The sequence below is a fragment of the Carassius carassius genome, chromosome 35, assembly GCF_963082965.1.
Source record: "Carassius carassius chromosome 35, fCarCar2.1, whole genome shotgun sequence".
In the NCBI taxonomy this organism is placed as follows: Eukaryota; Metazoa; Chordata; class Actinopteri; order Cypriniformes; family Cyprinidae; genus Carassius; species Carassius carassius.
Window position 1 is genome coordinate 24,342,738 of NC_081789.1, and position 22,514 is coordinate 24,365,251.

The 22,514-nt window shown below is 35.2% G+C and overlaps 1 protein-coding gene across 2 annotated transcripts in view; it reads right to left on the bottom strand.

Annotated features, from left to right (window-relative positions):
* spidr (scaffold protein involved in DNA repair) overlaps positions 1 to 22,514 on the bottom strand; it is a 58,019-nt gene that overhangs the window by 26,694 nt on the left and 8,811 nt on the right. For both annotated transcript variants that reach the window (XM_059525069.1, XM_059525070.1), the window contains 5 exons: positions 18,799 to 19,022; positions 16,728 to 16,822; positions 14,637 to 14,814; positions 9,288 to 9,489; positions 4,136 to 4,347 (listed from right to left, as the gene is read on the bottom strand). In XM_059525069.1, coding sequence (XP_059381052.1) covers positions 4,136 to 4,347; positions 9,288 to 9,489; positions 14,637 to 14,814; positions 16,728 to 16,822; positions 18,799 to 19,022 — 911 coding nt within the window. The remainder of the gene's footprint in view (positions 1 to 4,135; positions 4,348 to 9,287; positions 9,490 to 14,636; positions 14,815 to 16,727; positions 16,823 to 18,798; positions 19,023 to 22,514) is intronic.

Below are 22,514 nucleotides of genomic sequence, written 5' to 3' on the forward strand. Positions count from 1 at the left end.
GGGTTTGTAAGGAAGTTTAGGGTGGTTAGTTATTAGTCCAAGGCAAAAGAGCATCACCCCTGATATAGCTGAGATCCATTCTTCAACGTAAGTATAGATCACTAGAAATAGTGATAGTTGCCTTAGCAACAACTAAATCATTTAGATAAAAATAGTGAGGTGCAGGATTTGAACTGAACATTTGTCATCTGACCCAATCTAACTCATACTGGGCCAACAAAACACGCAGAAGGAGATAATTTATAGTTCTGAAAACAAGTCAATGTTATTTCTCTTCATCTGAAAACTTTGGCCAAGACAAATCAAATCATGAGGGAGCAATAATGGGATGGCATAATCAAGTGATACTGCACAGAGTGTCAACAATCATAATAAAAGTCTTTTTTCTCTTTGCAATTGATTATTTATTTTAGTGTCAGAAACAAATCAATCATTCAAACAGGTTCTGCAAATAAGACACTGAATACTTGCTCATATATCGTCTTTTGTATTGTATTGACGAGTCTTAAAAATCTCATTCTCAGAGATCATGAGACTGCTTTATGAGAAAAGAGAATTTATGGAAAGAAAAAATACAGGGAGTGAGTGACACACATGAGTGAATGTCATCTAGTCATGTCCTGGGGTTTGTTAAAAATATTATGCATTGTGTGTATGAATATGTGTTGGTTGCATCTTTGTCAGCACCAGCTTTTGGTCCAGTCAGGGTTCCCCTGTCAACACACATTCCATACCACAGTGTCTGGTCTTCCTGAGCTTCAGTGTTTATGGAACGCTGTAGCTTCTGACACAGATCTGGTTACCGTCAGTCAAATGACTCTTTTTCCATCACCCTTCATCAACACAGCACCACGTGCATTTTTTGAAAACAAAACAACGTGTCCCCAAGCAGTGGTGAGATCGGGGGTGCGTGAGGGAGTAGAACGTGGACACTTAACCTGTGGTTAATGATTTCAATCTTGCTGAATTCATGCAGCATGTGTGTAATTAAAACCTGCACACACTGGCACTGACAATGCAGTAAAAAAGAGAAACAGACTTGGTTTCCGATTGCCTTATGCTCACTATTGAACCGTTTAATAACAAACCTCTGACCATAAAGGCACCTTCACAGAAAAAGCTCAGATGGAACATCTGACAGATAGGAATGCTAGGATTCATTTTGAGGGTGCAGAAAGAGCCGTGTCACTAGGGGTGTGCAATATCTATCATCTACATCATTGTTGCTTTAATGATGTGCAAACTGACATTATTTAGTGTAGTATAATTTAGTCACTCAATACATGTCTTTAGAGTCCAAAAGCATTCACTGAGTAATGAAGTCTATTATAATTTAGAATGCTCATATAATCTAAGTTATGGGGATTATAGGCAAAATGTCTTTGTATAGGTTTTTGTTTTTCATATTTATAAGATATAATTTAGTGATAGCACAAGCAAGAATGCTGTTTCCCTGAATACCAGCATGTGAGAGTGAATGTGAATTGGTCATTTTAGACACAATATTCTCATTTTTTCTGTTTCGCCAACGGAAATAGTTCCACATAAAGCCGGAGTAGAACTGTTGTGTCTCAGAGGAACATTCATATAGTACATATAGTTCATATAATACTAATTTGGAGTAGAAGTTACAGATATGTCACTTGCAGCTGTGCACGCATTGTGGTGGAAAAAAAAATTCAATAAATAAATACTTATTGATAACAAGTGGAGGGAAGCAAGTAGAATCCATGGAATAAGATTAAAAATGTACTTTTGTGCCTTTGGATGTCAAAATAAGAATAGAAAAAAAACAGACTATAGATGGAACCTGTTGATTACCCTACTTTTAAAGCATAAATTTGGTTTTAAACAATATGTTTACATAATATTCACATATACAGACATACTGTATTAGCCCTACAGTTACAGCATTAAATACTATTTAAACCTATATAACATTTACCTACTTTATCACACAATTCAGATTTTTTTTCTCATAAATGCAAATTTATATCTACTAGTTCTGACTTTATAACTCAATTTAACTGCAACAATTGCCAGTACGTCAATTCTGAGGAATAAAAAGACAGAAGTATGGGATATAAACTCGGAATTGCGAGAAAAAAAAGTCAGAATTTTGAAAAATAAATCAAAATGACCTTTTTTATTATTTTATGCCATGGCTTCCATAGACTGCTTTTATAGACCAGACAGGCCCCAGCCTCAAAAAAAAAAAAAAAAAACTCGCAAACACCTAAATAGGTCTATTAACAGTCACTTGCTTTGTTTCTAAATTAATCAATAATTTTAAACAAATCATTTGTGATTCAATGAATCACTCATTAAGACATGCACCTGTCGCCACCTACTGGCATTAGTAGTGGCATATCAGGACAGGCTTAAACCAGCCAAAATACCCGCACAGCAACACACTCAGCAAAATATTTATAAAAAAAAAAAAAGAAAAAAAAGAACCCTTTCCCCCCAAAATACTGAGATATCATTTTGTGTCAATATCAAAAACCCGCTACGTGTCATTTTGAAATAAAGCAGGAATATAATGATTTTTATTTATGAAAGGACAGGTAAACTTGCTTGATATTCTCAATGGTCAATGAACGCCAATATGGCCATTTGTTGCGGAAAAAAATGATGTTCTCAACTAACTATCACTAATCCTTATACTTTCCCTCAATGACATAGTAAAGCAGCATTTACATTTAAATCTATGGGTTCAATTTAAAAATAATTCAAATAGGAAACATTTAATTTCACCTGGTAGATAATAGAATAGACCAAAAAGACTGAAGATAAAAGTTTGTAGGGTTTTGCCATATGGCCGAGAGAACTGCATGAGCCAGAGAAAGAGAGAAAGAAAGAGAGAGGACTCTATGTACTGGGAGAGGTTGTTTTGTTAGTCATTGACAGAAAATGGAGCAAAGTTTCTCTCTCATCATTTATCACTCCATGAGGAGACTGACCTCTTGTATCTTTAACAGTGGAGTTCAGACAATGGCCTTATTATACCACAGAACAAACAATCTTGTAAAACACATACAAAGATGACCACGCATCGTCTCAGATTGACAAAGCAGATTCTAGATCTACTGATGTTTATTCTATATGATTTGGACATGTCATGCCTATTTCTGTATTAACTGCACATTCCCAATCAATTTACATACATTTTATTAGAAGCAAATTAGAGCAAAGGTTTTGGGACCTATCTGGTATCTGGTTTGTTAAAACTGGTTTGGCTGGTTACTGGAAAAGGAGAGTCGCTGATAAACTGCACTTTGCATTTATTTACTTAAAGTTGGTAATGGTTATAGATCTTTTTTTTAATCTCAGATTAGAAATGCAAAAAATAAAATAACAACAAAAATACTGCAAAAATACAAATATGTTCTCTAAAGCTGCTTTAAAGCAATGTATTGTGAAAAAAGGGCTTTCTGTTTTTGCTATTTGACTTAAAATCTAACAATAAATTCCATAACAATGTTCTGCATGCATATACACACCATTAAAAAGTATTTTTTTTATTATTATTAATACTTTTATTCAGCAAGGATGCATTAAATTGATCAGAAGGGAGGGTTTATAAGTGAGACATTTATAATGCTACTAAAGTTCCTATTTCTATTGTATTTCAAACTAAATGCTGTTCTTTTGACCTTTAACACAGTTTCCACAAAGATACGAAACATCAAAACTTTGATAATAATAAGAAATGTTTCTTGAGCAGCAAATCAGCATATTAGAATGATTTCTGCAGAATCATGTGACACCGAAGACTGGAGTAATGATGCTGAAAATTCAGCTTTGCATGTGAAAAATAACTTACATTTTTAAATATTTTAAAACGGTTATTTTAAATTATAATAATATTCCACAATGTCACTCTTTCTGTGTTTTTAATCAAATAAATGCAGACTTGTTTAGCATAAGAAACTACTTTGAAACACATTAATAACATCTTACCATCCCCAAACGTTGAACAGAAATATATACATACTGATTTATATGCCTTTGACCAAAACAGTGTTTTTGTACTTAAAATCTGCAAGCTGCAACAGTGTACCATGACATTTTCATTTTTCTCTCCAAGTAACAGTGTTATCTAAACTAGAGAAATGAAACAGAAGTCCATTACCTGCCAATGTGATGAGGTGGTGCTGATTCTGGTGGAGGTTTATCAAGCGCTCTGTGCTGGAGAGAAGTTCTGGGTAATGACTGGGTGATGGGTATGCAGTAGACTCTCTGAACGACCACCTCAACAGGACCGCTCTGAGAGCCCGATGACCCACAATCCTCCACTGCATCCAGCAGAGACTTCCGAACGCCGCTTCTGTTCAACTCACCGACCTGAAGATGGAAAAATGGAGATAATTTTTCTAAACACACCAATAGAATTATGACTTCAATGTAATATCGGCACAGAATGGCACCAACAATTTCTTAAAGGGATAGTTTTAAAAATGTAAATTCTGTTATTAATTACTCACCCTCATGTCGTTCCAAACCTGTAAGACCTTTGTTCATATTTTAGAACACAAATTAAGACATTTTTTATGAAATCCGAGAGCTTTCTGACCCTGCATAGACAGCAACACAACTACCACATTCAAGGCCCAGAAATGTGGTAAAGACATCAATAAAATAATTAATGTCGCATCAGTTGTTCAGTCGTAAATGTGCGTTCTAAGTCTGAAATTGAAAAGAACAAAAATATTCTCGTAGGTTCATAAAATTAAGGTTGAACCCCTGATGCCAAATGGACTATTTTAACAATGTCATTACTATCTTTCTGGGCCTTGAATGTGGTAGTTGCACTGCTGTCTATGCAGGTATAGAAAGCTCTCAGATTTCATCAAAAATATCTTAATTTCTGATCTTACAGGTTCAGAACAACATGAGTAATTAATGACAGAATTTAGATTTTTGGGTGAACTGTCCCTTTAAGGCAACAACAGTAACAGCAACTCTCACTGATAATGAACAATATATGATCTCTCTCTCTCACTGTAAATCCCTGTAAGCAAACATCTACACTACTGTTGAAAAATACTACTTTTATTAAGCAAGGATGCATTAAATTGATCAAAAGTTACAGTGAAGACATTTATGATATTATAAAAGATTTCAAATAAATGCTGTTCATTTGAACTTTCTTTTCATCAAAGTAGTGTTGGGTGGGTAGTAACGAGTTACATTTACTTCGTTACATTTACTTGAGTAATTTTTTGGGGTAACTAATACTTTTCGGAGTATATTTAAAGATGGGAACTTTATACTCTTACTTGAGTAAATTTTTGGGGAAAAATCTGTACTTTTACTTCGTTAGTGTGGGTGACGCTCCTCTCGTTACTTTATCTTAATGCAATAAATGTTATAAATGCTTCAGTTTATTCCAAACGCGCCGTCTACTTTTCTCTGGGCAATGAGCGATGCCCATTCGCGAATGATTCATTCTTTTGAGTCAATTCTGTTCAAAGGCTCGATCAAACCAATTGGCAAACGAGTGAATTGGTTCATGAATCAGTTTGAATGAGTCGTTCAGTTCCCTGCCGCACGCGCTGAGCGTCTGAAGCGGTTCACTCAGAGTTGTAACGTTTAACATCAGCAGCGTTGAAAACGTGGCTGGAACTGCACTGAATTGAAAGCAAATCTGCAAAGGCTATTATTTGCTAGCGATGGAGATCCTTATTAGATGAACACCGCGTGTGCTGTCTACTGTTTAACAGGTAATAACTTGGGCTACATTCGATTACAGTACACGATACCACTGTGACATTACTTTGTTGTACGTGTGTGGCTTATAACAGAGGCTTCCAAAAGACAAAAAATAGCCGATTAAGATATTATTCATTTTAATACAATCACACCGGTGCGAGTACGTTCAGCGAGTCATATCATCAGCTCTAAATTCAGATCTGTGATCGCTTGCTGGCGCTGAGCCAGAGATAGATACGTTTATACAGCGCTGCGCATTATAACCAATCACACACGATTCTTTTGAGCTTATTAAAGCATTGGCCAATCAGAGGCGTTCAGATGAGTCATCGCTAAAATGCCGGTGCTTCCTTCACTCGCTCACTGACTGAATACCTCTTTTTGGCGAATTATCTCATCACAAACAACAAAGTGCAGATGTGTGTACGAATCTTTAATTAAGATATTGATTTCACAGTGTTAACAGTTTCAGTGATTTTAATGGGAGTTTCTGAGAGTGATTGAAATCTAGACTGTCAGTGAAAATGATCTTTAATAATGTAAATGTTATTTGCTCTCTTTCTGAACAATGAAAGATTAGTAGCAATATTTATATCACATTAACTTTCAATGTTAAATTCACATTTAATATAAAGTCAGTCGTATTAAAAATATGTTATGGCATGACACCTATATCTGTTACTTAAGTAAACAGACAGGGTTTTATAATAAATTACATAAATTGGAGTAAAGGCTGATGAAATATATACATTTATACATGCACACATACATTACATACATTTTATCTATATATCTAAATAAAAATAGGCTCAGTATATATGACCCAAAGTAACTAGTAACTAACTACTTGAGTAGATTTTTTATCCGATACTCTTTTACTCTTACTCAAGTAACTATTCAAGACTAGTACTTTTACTTTTACTTGAGTAAATATTTCTAGAAGTACTTTTACTTTTACTTGAGTACAGTTTTTGGGTACTCTACCCACCTCTGTTTTTCAAATCGTCATATCGTCAGCCCGTGTGATCGACGATACACGATATTATAGTGCATGGGTGGAGCAAGAGAGAGACTCCTTGTTCTGGTGTTTTAAACTGTGCAGGTGCGCAAGAGAGAGCTTATGGAATCCAATATTCTAAAAAATATACTTTAAAACATACTGATAAACTAACGTTAAATATAAAAACACTGTATTTAGAACAGCTAGTTCATATTTCGTCTGACACAACTGTCATATCGCGCGTCCTGTGACAAATTTGCCACATCTGCGCACGGTAGTTATCAGTCTAAATGTTCTGCATAGTCAGTCAACGGTGAAAATCAATAGTAGATTTAATTTAAAGTCTAGCAGTTTAACACTAATATTGGACATAAACAAAAACGTTAAATATAAAGCATTTAAAACAGGTAAGTTCATATATTTGGAGTAAAGTTTAATTGAACTGATGCATCAGTCATACAGCGCTCCGGACCGCGCGCCTCATGATGAGACAGAAGCACAGCCACAGAAACAAGAATAACATGCATTCGAACATAACTGTGCCATTAAACTCAGTCAGTGAGGGCTTGTTTAAAATATTGCACATTTATAGGCCGTTCAGATTACTTGTTAAAGTGCAATGAAATACCTTATATCTGCAGACGATGTACGTCTGTTTGTGGATGTAGACTTTGTGACGGCCAAAACTATGTATTTTGCATGCATCGCATTATAGTGTGTGAATGAAAATAATAACAAGGCGGTAGAACGAACTTATCATCCATAGTGTTTCTCAAGTCCTTCTACGTCATCACCACTTAGTGTGTGTTATAAGTGATCTGTCTTTAAGAGATGGACTATGTGAGAACCACTATTGATAAGTTCGCTCTGCCGCTTTGTTATTATTTTTTCTTTACTTTATTTGTAATTCCAAGAAAGAGTTACTCTCTCATGTATGAGAAGAGCGCGTTGCCCTATATCAGCCATTAAATGTGTGGGACACCAACTCCTCGTTTTCTATCTCTTTCATTTCATGGATTTTACGTGTTATCCGAACTATGTTATCTATGTTATGTTAACTTCAGCATCTACAGGCTCTAATCTTCCTGCGCGCGGTGTGTGTGTGTGTGTGTGACATGCAGTGCTTAAGTGAAATAGCTAGGCATTTTTCTAGCCGAATTGTAATAAGCAGCCTAATAAAAATAATAGTTATTATTATTATAATCTAATACATTAATAGGAAAATGGCCTATTATCGACAGAGAAATCTGCTTATGTCGATATCTCTGACTATCGTCGATACACTATACTATTGTCTATCGCCACAACCCTACATCAAAGCACACAAATCAAGCTTTCCACAAAAATATTAACTGTCTTCAACATTGATAATAATAAGAGCAGCAAATAGGCATATTAGAATGATTTCTGAAGGATCATGTGACACTGAAGACTGGAGTAATGATGCTAAAAATTCAGCTTTGCATGACAAGAATAAATTACATTTTAAAATATATTCAAATAGAAAGCTGCTGTTTTCAATTGCAATAATATTTCTCAATTCAATTCAATTCAATTCAATTCAAAATTATTTGTATAGCGCTTTTAACAATACAAATCATTACAAAGCAACTTTACAGAAAATTATGTTTCTACAATATTTAGTAGTAGCTAGTAGTTTGTGCACGTTTGACAGGATTTTAGAAAAATAAAAATAATAATAATAATACAAGACGTAGTCAGCTAGATGATGAACTATCAATATTATTAATTAATAGTAATTATAGGATGCAGTCACACATGTAGCAATAATTGTTAGTTCTGTTTGTTGATTCAAGGTTAGGATCAATATTACTGTTTTAATGTATTTATCATAAAAAAGAAGAATTGGTGACAGATTATCTGGTAATGACAATATGATAATGCACATATAAAGGGATACGCCACCTAAACATGAAAATATTTATGAAATAAGTTGAAAATGTTGAGAAAAAAACAACATCAGAGCCCAATGATTTCTATTCTAAAAAGGAAAAATAAATAAATTAAAATATCTTCTTTTGTGTTCCAGTTTTGGAATGTTATAAGGGTGAGTAAATGATTATAAAATACTCCTTTTTAGGTGGAGTTGTGTTGGTATGCTCACATTTTTGATAAGAGAACTCAAAAAGATCTCAGAGTAGCAGATGATAGTTACTCTGTATTCTGTAAACTGTGGCTAACACTATGTGTTTACAACCAACACAGACTCTGTATGGACAAAACTGACCTTCTTATTTTGAGTATTACAATAAGAGAGGAAAAGTGCAAAGCCTTATTCTTCAAATGTCTTTTAAAAAGAATTTGTTACGCCAGGGTCTTGTCGAACCGGACAATTTGGCTTGGCTTTCACACTAAAGCAAATATTTATGCATTAAAAACATCCCTCATAAATCATCTGCACTCATGAGTGTCACACAGGAAACAGCAGCTGTCTCCATTCCAACAGCACTTTCACACATTTTTATGTGTGGCTGAATTCGAAATCTAACATAGACGCTCGCTCTTTTCCATTTCCTTCCCGTGCTCACATGAGAGAGGACTGCTGACGAACCTGTTTACAGGGAATGGATGACACTTGGCTCGTGACAGACCACCACAGGCTCCTGGTTAACGGCGGAGGTCTGCATTTCTCCACAGCGCCCGCGGCTCTCGGACCATCTGCATTATCCAGCTTAGTCTCTTCACAGACTTTCTGACTGAAGTGGGTGTTGAGAATTATGGGATAACGTTCACCCTCCACAACCAGATTCTGCCTAGAGAGACAAACAGAGGTCTGATGGTCATAATGAGTTGTTTTTGTAAAAACAGTTACAGTATGAAAACATCAAGTCTCTTGGAAGTGCCACGTGATGGTTTTTATGACAGCTTTATCAACTGCATTGAGTTTCATCTACGTTGATTGATTGACAGCGGTCTCGCCAAGCACAACCACCTCCACACTTCTCACACACATAAAAGAGTCTCAAAAAAGCCTCAGGTACACACGAATGCTCAAGCCCGTCCCTCTCTGAGTGGAAAACAACTGTTAGTGACTTGACTGATCAACAAAGATGCTCTTTTCCATTTCACAGGCGGTCTGAAAACATGTTTGTATCAAAACACTATTTACTTTGTACTTGGCATCTAACGGAACGACTGTGAAACAATCTGCGCTCTTGTGATAATGGTCTGCCTTGCTGTGTCTTAGTAACAGAGCAGGAACAAACACACAAAACAAGCTTTAGATGTTGTTTGACAAAATAATTTATGATTCTATACAGAGTGGCATTCAAACATGGCTCCTTCTTAAGCACTAGTATTCATCTTTTTTTCTTTTCAAATATAAATAAAGGTAAAATAGCAGCAAAGAGGACCAGACTTTATGCCGATGGCTAAATGAGGCTAGTTTTGGCCTACTGCACAAGAGGCTAGAGCTGCACAAGTGAACTCAATTGCAGTTTTTCTGCTAAAAGTAAAAAAAAAAAAAAAATCCAGGTTTGCTGTGCTTGTTTGTAGGACTGCCAAAAATTTGGGATTATATATCAAAATGGCTATAAAATAATTCTAAAAATTACTAAATAAAGCAAAATAAGAAATTACAATAATACTATTGTAACATTTGCTGTATTGATATTTGCAAACATTTTTTGTATTACAAGTTTTCTAAAGTGTTAGGTTTAAATATCCAAATGAGTAATTATTTAATGAAATATGTTCTGATTTGAATAATTTTCTAGTACAAAAATCTAAACATTGGATGGACTGAACACAGTTTTGTCACTCCATAATTAGAATGGATAGAAAACATTATATTTTCACAATTTTGGGGGGAATAAAATGTTGTATATAATCTAGCAAATCATATATGAACAAATCCCTCTGCAAAAACCTTACAGACAGGAATATACATTTAAAGTTTGGTGTGTGTAAGTGCTACTGAAGTGAATATTTATGAAAAAAAATTCATTTTGAGAAAACGGCCTTTAAAAATCTGTACTGCAATAGAAATCTATTGACACAAATAGATCAAATGCAATAAAAGAAACACTTAACATTGTCTTTTGAATGTGAGTATTTGAACGGAGTATTTGAACTTGAGTATTTAAGAAAAATAATCTAATAATGCATTTATTACATTACAACCATAAAATGAAATAATACTAATATTAATGAATTAAAAATAAAAATTATTTATTATTACTAATAAAATATTAATATTTCATTAAATAATATTTTACTGTAAAATAATGACAAAATATTTAAGACAAAGATATTTATATATATATATATATATATATATATATATATATATATATATATATATATATATATCTTTTCAAGAACATTCAAGTACTAAACTTCTTTGTGATAGAAAACTGAAAGAAGACAGAAAGCCCTTCTTTTTGGTTGTGAAGTGCTTCTTATTACAAGCATCGGAAGATAGTTGGCACGCTGCGCTCCCAAATGCATGTTAAAGACACTCAAACTCGGAGCAGATGCAGAGATTGAGCTCATGTGGAGCAGCATTTACTGTGAACCGAGTCACTCTGAGACACTGAAAACCGACGGATGACAACAGTTCCACACTTTTAAACAACCTAATGCATACATTCATTTAATTAAATCTCACTAAGCCATTTTGCAATTTTGTTTTATTATGATGACTCATGCAGCCCTAAAAAGAACTATGATCAGTTTGTACAGGAAAGTGTTTACAACTAGTTATTGATAAGAAGCACATGGGGACAAGAGCCTGCAAATGGAGTAAGTATTTCTGTGAAAACATCTGCACGTTGGTAAGCACATACATTAAAAGCGCTGTCATGGATGCATGAGAATGTGCCATTCGCAGGGCCTCAGAAGTAGGTTACAAATAGCCTGATCAATCTTTGTGCTGAGTGTAGGGTAATTTGTCACAGATCTGTTCCAAACAAACATGTCTTCAATAAACGGAGGCCTCCACTACAAGCCGGGGCCTGCAGAGCTCATGTCAGGAGACGTAGCATGTACGTCAGCATTCAAATCATCCTGCCCTGAGAGAGAATTGGACAGGTGCCAGCAGAAACGAGTAATCACACTGAACCTAGTGAACTTCAGCCAACAGTGTGCAGCTCCAGGGCAGCCAGCAAAGGCAAGTTTACACAGGAGAGGTGGAGGTCCTCTCCGCCCTCCTGCAAACAAGTGCTTTTTTCAACATGCTGTCAACCCAAGAAGAATAGGACAGAAAATTCCAGTCTTTGACAATCCAGTGACAGGACTAAAAAAACAACAGATTTTTTTGTTGGCCATTAAGTCTCGAAATGAGAAAGTGTTTTTACTGTGAGTAATAACTAATAATATTATAATTACTATTATAATTAAAAAATTATTTATCATTATAATTTAAACTATTATATAATTTATCTACATTTTAGAATAATAAAGTCATTAAATATATGAAATACTAACACTAATGTAAGCATCACAGGTATTCAAAACGCTCCTGTATTTTAACATCTAATATTCCAACCAACTTCTTGAGGGATGCTTTTCTAAAAAAACCTTGAAGTTATTCCCATATAGGCTATTTTTCCAATTGTATTTATTTCTCTAATATCTCTAATAAAATAAAAATAAACTATTTTTTTCTCTGTTTTTTTTCTCTGTTCAAAATTTGATACTAAACCTACTACTACTAAAAAGAGAATAAGTTCATGCAAAAAAAAAAAAAAAAACTTTTTATCAGAAATAATGTACAAATAAAAATACAAAGCAAAATTCTTAGTTATCAGGTGCATAGGAAATAAAGTCTTAAAAGAGATTTGTTAAGTTACTGTAAGTGCACACTTAATCACATCACAATCGTTTATACATGTGAATGCATTTCCGGTGGATCTGAACAGGAAGTCTGAGAACAAACACGAGAGTGTGCTGACGTCAGAACTGACACAAACAGGTGAGGGTGCAGCACAGGTGTAATCACTACCCAGTGATGACAGGTATTTCCTTCATAGCTGAACCATGAAGAAGCTGGGAACAGTGTGAACAGTAATTTTACAATGGCATGTCCAATGAAGTTTCCTGAGGTAAAATTAGTTAAGAACAAATGTACAAAAAAGACATAAACATCTGCACTAAGATCAAACTGGTGGTTCATGGAAATTTTAAATCTGAAGTGAACTTCAATAAGTGTAATTTTTAGAAAACAAAGGATTGGCATTACGTTTCTGCAAGTTTAAAGTTTATAAACTTAAAAGGTTTTATAGGCTTATGTGCTATTTGAAATATAATTCGAAGTAGAATTTTTACTATATTTAAATATCTGAATCTTTAATTCCAATTTAACTTCTGGTGGGGAGAGGCCGAACCAATTAAAATTCCACCTGATGAACTGAAAGGGATTTTGCTCAACCCTGGTCACACTGCATGACTATTTCAAAGAACTGCAAAAACCAAACGACATACACCTTGTGTATTTTGACACAAAAAAAAAACAATGTCTGCATTTATCAACGACCCGCACATTTTAAAATATATTTGACGATATGTAAAGTGTTATCATCTGCTGCCCATCTTCAGTGCTGCAAACTAAGGGGCCTGAAATGTCAAACCCATGGACTTTCCAGGGTACAATGAACTTTTGGACTTTCCAGGGTCACCTACGCCTGCCCTTAAAGCAAACACTCCCCAGGGGGAGAGAAAGTAAGAGAGAAAATGATACAAGAGGAGAAACTGTGCCAGCAACACACTGTGCTGCATGTGTTTTCTATTCAGCCCTCTGGCCTCTGTCATAGTTATTGTGATCCGCTGCCTAAAGCTCCTCAAAAAAAGAAGAAAAAAAAGGCGAGGGAAGAAAAAGGATCCAGCAATGTTTTTTCCCGGCTTGCTGGAAATGAGCTCAGAGCTGCCAGGAAGAGGTATGCAGGCCATTCCCTGGAGCTGAGGAATGACGTGGGAGCTACGCTACATGGGGGCGATACGGGGGAGGGGCCCTGGCTTCCGGCGAATCCTGGCCTCTCCAGTTTGGATGGATCTGTGGATCTGTGGTCCTCCCACACAGATGGAGACTGGCTCGTCTGTCCCTCTCAACTCCAGCCCCACAGGCCTCTCGCGCTTATCAACTCTGTGCAAAACACGCAGCTGCACACGGCTGACAGCTCGAACAGTGTTTCATCACAAATTACTGCCAGAAGATATAGGGAGATGTCCGCCAATGCTGTGCAACACAAGTGATCGAGACTCCAGTTGATGAAATTATGATGAAATTGAAAAATAAAATTGCCAGCGAGTCAGAAAAGGAATGAAATGTAAAGAACGAAATTCTGATAGCTTATCATTTTAAACAATGAGATCTTTATAACTGTATAGCAGACTGAAGACATAAAATGCATATAAATATTAGTCGTCAGAACACATAATGCAATGCAATACCATTATGATTGACAAAGGAACATTTCTTAAAAGCATGATGTATCATTTTTGATACTTATATTTTCATTTATGTAAAAACATATATGGAAATGTACGGATAATCAAGTAAAACTTCAACAAGTTACTTCAGTCTAGTAAGGGTTCATCTTGAAATAATAATGGCAATATAAAAGTTCTTCTTTACATTTACTTTACCTTCAGAAACAGATGGACATTAGAATTATACTAAAAGGTCTTTTGCATGATAAAAAATATAAACTAAGGAATGCAGAAGATTGTGTTCATATGCCCATATTGCCCAAGCCAAGTTTAATAGTTAGGGTTAAACATTTGTTCAAATGCATGAGCAAGCACGAATTAGATAAAATATTTTCAAAAAATAAATGTTTTTAAATCACTCTGAAAAACAGTGTTAGGTCAGTAGCCAATAAATTGTTTATTAACATCACAGATAATAAACAAACTCTCTTTCGCTATTTTATGGTAAGGTGGTAAGGAACAGGACTCTCACCATGGTGGATAGATGTGGACGATGTCTCCTGGAGCAGGCTGTAACTGGGCGGCCGTGTCCTTGCTGAAAAGAGCCACACACTTTTCTCCTTCTGGCAGCCTGTCACACACAGCAGCCTGCATGCCACATTCCTCCCGAACTCCCAGAATCCTCAGCATCAAGACCCCTGGCCTCTCAGCTTGGGTCCAAAAAAAAAAAAAATGTAGGTATGAAACAATCTGTACATATAATTTAAGTCCTATACTAGGTCTCTATCAGAAAATCTCTATTAATACTAGGACCAAGTGTTTTGTATAAAGCTTAATTTTAAATATTTTTGATTGAACAACTTTAAATGCAGTTAATACTATACAGCATGAACAATTAGCCTGGAAGTAAGCTTTAAATTTGATCAAATGTCCAGCTCTGAAAGATGATTTTATTCTCCAAGTCACTAAGTTTTGCAAAACAGCACAGATACGATACAGGCCCAGTAAATGAATAACAGCAGCTGGATATTTTGGGTTATGCAGTGAAAACTCAACACTGGCATGGCTTCAAGTTTTTCATTTCAGTCAGTTCTGAGGAAATGAACCAAAATCCAGCACTGACGGGATATATTCCCATGCTGACTGTTCAAGGAATAGTTGGCCCCTCGATTGGACACATGAACACAATTGACTCAGCTGAAATCATGCCGAGAACAGGCAAGACATCAGAGAAGAATGATGTGTAATGGAAATTTTTGTAAAAAATTTAAAGCAGTGAGAGAAACAGGCTACACTTACTCCATGCAATTCACATGCAAAACAAAAATACAAGGAACACTAGCTATTTTTCAGTTTTTTTTTTTGTGAGGTAATGTTACCAAAAACCTATGCATGACTTTAAAAAGGAAAGAAACAAGTTGTTAAATGCTGGCAGCATGCTGGCAGCATGTCCATAACTATGTCCAGTCATCCTAAATCACTTTTCCACATGCAAACTTAAATGAAAACTAAAAAAAAATTTTTTAGATCATCTTAGTCAGCTAACATTACATGCACAAGAAAGCATGAATCAATAGATGTGGAAAGACAGACATTCAGAACGTGAATATTATTAAACCAACATACATGTAAGATTTAAAAATGTTTAGATTGATAACAACTGTAATCAACATTTTTTTTAAGTAAAATATTTATTTAAAAATTTTCTACCAGTTATTTTAGAATCACTGATAAACTAATACAGGTTTTGTTAATATTTTACTTCTATATTTTAAGTTTTTTCATTAATTTTGTCACCTTTATCTATTTTTGTTTTATTCTGTATAGATTTAAACAGTTTTTATTAAGTTTCAGTTGATTTAGTGTTAATTATTTTAGCACTTCAAAAATTAGACATTATGACTAGACAACTACAGTAGCTGAAAAATGTTTAAGTTTTAATATTTTATTTCAGTTAATGTTCATTTTATTTCAAGTAACGAATATTTAGTTTTACCTAAAAATAATAACAACAACCCTGCATTGCACTGGCAGTGCACCACAAAAGTTTATAATTTTACATTTTCTCTTGAATTTCCACCATTAACTGAAACATTAACTTCTTTAAACCTCCACACAAACATACCTACACACATTGAAGACCCCTAGTAGGGCACTGTTTGAAAAGGAATCCGTTATACCATGGAAAATAAAAACGTAAGCTGTGTGTGACTGTGTCTGCAGTATGTTTGTGTCTGTGGTTTCCTGTCGCTTTGGCTGTGAGACAATTACATCCTATTGTCACCTGAATCACCTGAAACAAGCGTGCTTTCACAGCCTCCTACTCCTCCAACTGTACACAGTAAGATCTCATCGCTGGAATATTATACACATTTCATAAAGCATGACAAGCAGTTATGGAAATATGAAAACTGTGGGTTGGTGGTTAAATAATTTCCTGGCACATTCTTTGGGCCAGATCTGACATTGGCAGTATTTAAATGAAAAGACTTCATTTCTAATTGTGAAAACATTAGTGGTCAGGAACAGAGAACAAACCACTAATGATCTGTACAGAGCTTGCATTCAAGATGTGATTGAGTCTTCATGTAAACAGACAGGAATCAGATTGGATGTGTCTTACCAGCTGATGTGGTTGAGTTGCACTGATGTCTCCAGAAGTTGATGGCTGATTTTTGCCTGCTGTGGAGTCGGTTCAGCCTTTCAGCAAGACCTCCCCTACAGAGAGCGAGCACAAGGATTCAGTCCCACAGAATCAAAAGAATCAGACCAGCAGAACGACTGAATTTGAATTAACCACACAAAATCATTCTAAAACTAAATACTTAAAATCAAATACAAAATTAAATTGCACAAAATCAGTCCCAGAGAATTAAACCTATAGATTCAATCACACCGAATCAGTCATATCGAATCAGTCCCACAGAATCATTCATAGAACATAGCACAATCAGACATTCAGAATAACACAATCACAATCTGAATCAAACCTATGGAATCAATCATTCAGAATCAAACACACAATCAGTGTGACTGATTCATTTAAACATTCCTGAATCATTAACAAAGAATTAAACCTATAGATTCAGTTGCATGAAATAATCTGTATATGCATTCAATCCCAAGGAATCAGTCACATAAAATCTATGGTAAAGAATGAATGAGAACTATTTATATAAAAAGAATCAAATAATGAATCTGACTGAATCTGCTGGAATCAATCACACAGAATGAGACAGAGAGAATAAACTAGAATCAGTCTCACTGAATCAGCTACATCAAGAGAATCAATTTGAATCAACTGCAGAGAATCAAAGAGAGTTCCATGGAATCAATCATGGAGAACCAGTTCAAATCAAATGGAATCAATCCCACAGAATCATTTATATAAAATCAAACAAATTGAATCAATCATAAAGAATAAATAAAAAATTAAAAAAATAATGGAATCAGTAGTAAAAGCAATCATGAATTAATCCTAAAGGATGAATCCCATGAATTATAGATTAATGATGAAAAAGAATCAATTCCATAGACTCAATAAGAATAAATCCCATAGAACCAATCAAAGAGAATCAATTAGATTCAATCCCATCAAATCAATCACATAAAACTAATAGTAAAGAATAAATGAGAATCCTTCCTATAGATTTAATCAAAGAAAATGAATCTGATTGAATCAACTAGAATTAAGGCATAGAGACTCAATAAGAACCAATGTCAATGAATCAGTACCATACAGAGAGTCAATCTGATTCAACTCCACAGAATCAAACCAGAAAATCAATTTCAAGGAATCAATCAAATATAATCAATATTCAGTTTAATCTATATTCACTGCACATGGATAACTGATCCATAATTTAGCTTGTTAGCTAAACTACATTCTTATTACCATAGCAGCTATGCATGTTCTTATGAATGGTTATTTGCTTTATGTTTATGAGTAGGTGGTAGTTTTTACGGGTGCTATATTTATTATTTTTTTATGTGTATAAAAGCATAATAAAAACATAAAATTAACATTAAACATTAAAATTAACATTAACTGACACTGGCGAGGGGCAACTTCTCCTTCACTTGCCTGCTGAAGGGACTGGGGGTCAGCAAAAGGATCGGTGGACTAACAAGAGCCAAAAAGAGTCACAGCTCCCCCATGAGGGAACAAACTCGACAAGTCCTGCCTCTTCCATTCACAAAATCTCATTTATGGTAAAACATCATGGGCTGGGCTCAGTCTTTGATGGTACAATAGAAAGCAATCGCTGAGTAATATCTGACAAAAGAGCCTTATGCATGCGGTACTGCTTCTTGTCCACCGCATAGGAGGAAATACTGTGGTAAATTAAATAAGGTGACAAAAATGAGCAAAGAAAGCTGCTCCTTGATAGCTAATCAAAAACCAAGCTGACCAGGTTTTTACGGTAAGGGTGTGGATGTATTATTAAACTACTTCACCTAGACTTTGAACCCTTTTGTATTCTGTGTGTTTACACTGATATGAAACTTCGAGTGAACTTGACATCACACACTGAAAAAAAAAACTGTAAAAATAAATAACAGTATGAAGGAGTACTGCCAGTTAAGATGATAAATCCTGATCATAAAGCCAGTCACTGAACTCATAAATTGAGTTCATCTTGCACAGGGTTACACCGAAATTAAGATTAAGATCCAGGTGCCATAGATCATACCTTTCGAACCGCCTCCTCTTTTTACTCGAGTCCTCTGGGGTCTTGATGCTATTAGGGATTTGTTTCTGAGGTGTCTGAAGAATCGCCTGAGCAGATCGGACCCACTCGCTGACCGACTGCCTGCTGGACTCGGCTGCATCCTGAAGGGATGAGTCCACTCTGCTTTCTTCTGGATCTTCATCATTATCATCGTAAGAGGAGTAGTCTGAAATCTGGGTTGGTGACTAAACAGGAGAGCAGAGTTTTACATGTGGTTATTTGATTTGCTATTATGCACAGAAGTGTTGTTATTGTTAATTAAAACTATTATTAATTTACGTTAATTGAAAAAAAGTTAGAAATAAGACTATAAATAACAAATATTACATAAAAAAATTAAATAATATTTTCTTTTACTTTTTAAAATTAAACAAATATGTAAGTACCAAAATAAAACTGAAATAAAAAATTAAAAGCTAAAAAGAATATTTATCAAAATGACAAAAAGTGGATATTAAGTTAAAAATATCAATAAAATCTATCTTTTGGCACTTACAAATGAGGAACATCACATGCATGCAGACATTTTAGCTTAGAGCTGATACAGAAAAATTAATTATTTGGAGAGAGAGAGAAGGAATATAGTATGATAAACGGTGATATGATACATGTCAGATTCGAACCTGCACCATCAAGGCTTAATGTCAAATATTAACTAAAGATCTGCAGCCTCTAGTTCAATGTCTGCCTCATAAAAAGCTTCCTTAATGTCTCAAAGTTTGATTATAAAATGAACATTAAAAGAGCCAAGTCACATTTCAGAGTCACAGTAATAAACCCACAGAGCATCACAAATCTCAATATTGTATGACGTCAAAAACCTTCAAAGATATTGGGATTGAATGCTTCCAGCACAAAGACTTAAAAAAAAAAAGTTCAGCCTTCACTTCCCATCTACCTAGAGGCCAATTAATGTAACAATTAATCTCAGAGGTACTCAGTTCTCAAGCTAAATGACGCACACAAAACTCTCAGTCCACAATTACACAAATTATGGGACCTGAATGACGCCTCCTGACAGGCTGCCACAATGCAGTCAAAGTGAAATTATGGACTAAACAGATGTTCCAAAAAAGCGGCAGCATGTTTTCACCTTATTCACATGTCATGCTTGGATATGAAAGTCGACAGAGTTAAAAATGAACAGAACCTTAAAAAAAGTCTTTATAGATGGCTGAGGGCCACCAAAGCAAAGCCAAAAACCTTAAGATCTATGAACCAGTGCCTTGTACAACGCGATCATCATTCAAACTCACGTTTCACATGGATACTAGAGGAGAAAATAAGTGAGAAGAGCAAAGGTGGTAAGCTAAAAACAAGAACTCAATGACCTCCCAATAATTCTATCCTCTTGCACATATCGTAATTCCCAAGGGGCCTTGAAAACACTATCTGAGCATCTGCCTATCCAGCACAGCATTAATTTCAACCTCTGCACTCCGGAAAAGACTTGGAAACAGTACTGCCACTGAACTCTCAATCCACATGCAACTCCCACCCATGCTTCCCACATACGACACTTGCCTTTTAGTTACTAAATCTAAAATCACCGGCTCTGTGAGTTGCATGTGGTTGAACTTGTTAGTGGTGTTTGCTAAGGCAACAATCACTGTTATTATTATTGTTCATACTTAGGGTTAAGGGTTTCTTCAAATAAATAGGAGATAGAATAGGCATAAAAATAAAATGTCATAGACTTACATACAAAGACCAAAAGAGAATATCTAGAAAAGTACTGAAACTGATTTTAAAAAATCACTTTATGGGGTTAACCCTAACCCTATATATCTATCACCTATAAAAAAAAATAAAATAAAAAAAAACGTGTACAAGTTGTTTTAATTTACATGAAAATAAAGTCAACTTAAAAAAAAATCAAATTAAATTTTATCTAATTATTTTTAATTTTATATTCATTTTATATAACTTATAAAGTGTGCAATATAGATATAAATAGATACAAATGTTTTGATGTTGAGATGTTTGTGTATTTATTAATATATTATAATGTATAAACCTGTTACCAAATTGATGTGGTGTTACCAGTTTGAGGTGACAATGACACATATATAGTTTGATGTACAACCCGAATTCCGGAAAAGTTGGGACGTTTTTTAAATTTTAATAAAATGAAAACTAAAGGAATTTCAAATCACATGAGCCAATATTTTATTCACAATAGAACATAGATAACGTAGCAAATGTTTAAACTGAGAAATTTTACACTTTTATCCACTTAATTAGCTCATTTAAAATTTAATGCCTGCTACAGGTCTCAAAAAAGTTGGCACGGGGGCAACAAATGGCTAAAAAAGCAAGCAGTTTTGAAAAGATTCAGCTGGGAGAACATCTAGTGATTAATTAAGTTAATTGATATCAGGTCTGTAACATGATTAGCTATAAAAGCTTTGTCTTAGAGAAGCAGAGTCTCTCAGAAGTAAAGATGGGCAGAGGCTCTCCAATATGTGAAAGACTGCGTAAAAAAATTGTGGAAAACTTTAAAAACAATGTTCATCAACGTCAAATTGCAAAGGCTTTGCAAATCTCATCATCTACAGTGCATAACATCATCAAAAGATTCAGAGAAACTGGAGAAATCTCTGTGCGTAAGGGACAAGGCCGGAGACCTTTATTGGATGCCCGTGGTCTTCGGGCTCTCAGACGACACTGCATCACTCATCGGCATGATTGTGTCAATGACATTACTAAATGGGCCCAGGAATACTTTCAGAAACCACTGTCGGTAAACACAATCCGCCGTGCCATCAGCAGATGCCAACTAAAGATCTATCATGCAAAAAGGAAGCCATATGTAAACATGGTCCAGAAGCGCCGTCGTGTCCTGTGGGCCAAGGCTCATTTAAAATGGACTATTTCAAAGTGGAATGGTGTTTTATGGTCAGACGAGTCCAAATTTGACATTCTTGTTGGAAATCACAGACGCTGTGTCCTCCGGGCTAAAGAGGAGGGAGACCTTCCAGCATGTTATCAGCGTTCAGTTCAAAAGCCAGCATCTCTGATGGTATGGGGGTGCATAAGTGCATACGGTATGGGCAGCTTGCATGTTTTGGAAGGCTCTGTGAATGCTGAAAGGTATATAAAGGTTTTAGAGCAACATATGCTTCCCTCCAAACAACGTCTATTTCAGGGAAGGCCTTGTTTATTTCAGCAGGACAATGCAAAACCACATACTGCAGCTATAACAACAGCATGGCTTCGTTGTAGAAGAGTCCGGGTGCTAACCTGGCCTGCCTGCAGTCCAGATCTTTCACCTATAGAGAACATTTGGCGCATCATTAAACGAAAAATACGTCAAAGACGACCACGAACTCTTCAGCAGCTGGAAATCTATATAAGGCAAGAATGGGACCAAATTCCAACAGCAAAACTTCAGCAACTCATAGCCTCAATGCCCAAACGTCTTCAAACTGTTTTGAAAATAAAAGGAGATGCTACACCATGGTAAACATGCCCCGTCCCAACTATTTTGAGACCTGTAGCAGAAATCAAAATTGAAATGAGCTCATTTTGTGCATAAAATTGTAAACTTTCTCAGTTTAAACATTTGCCATGTTATCTATGTTCTATTGTGAATAAAATATTGGCTCATGTGATTTGAAAGTCTTTTAGTTTTCATTTTATTAAAATTTAAAAAACGTCCCAACTTTTCCGGAATT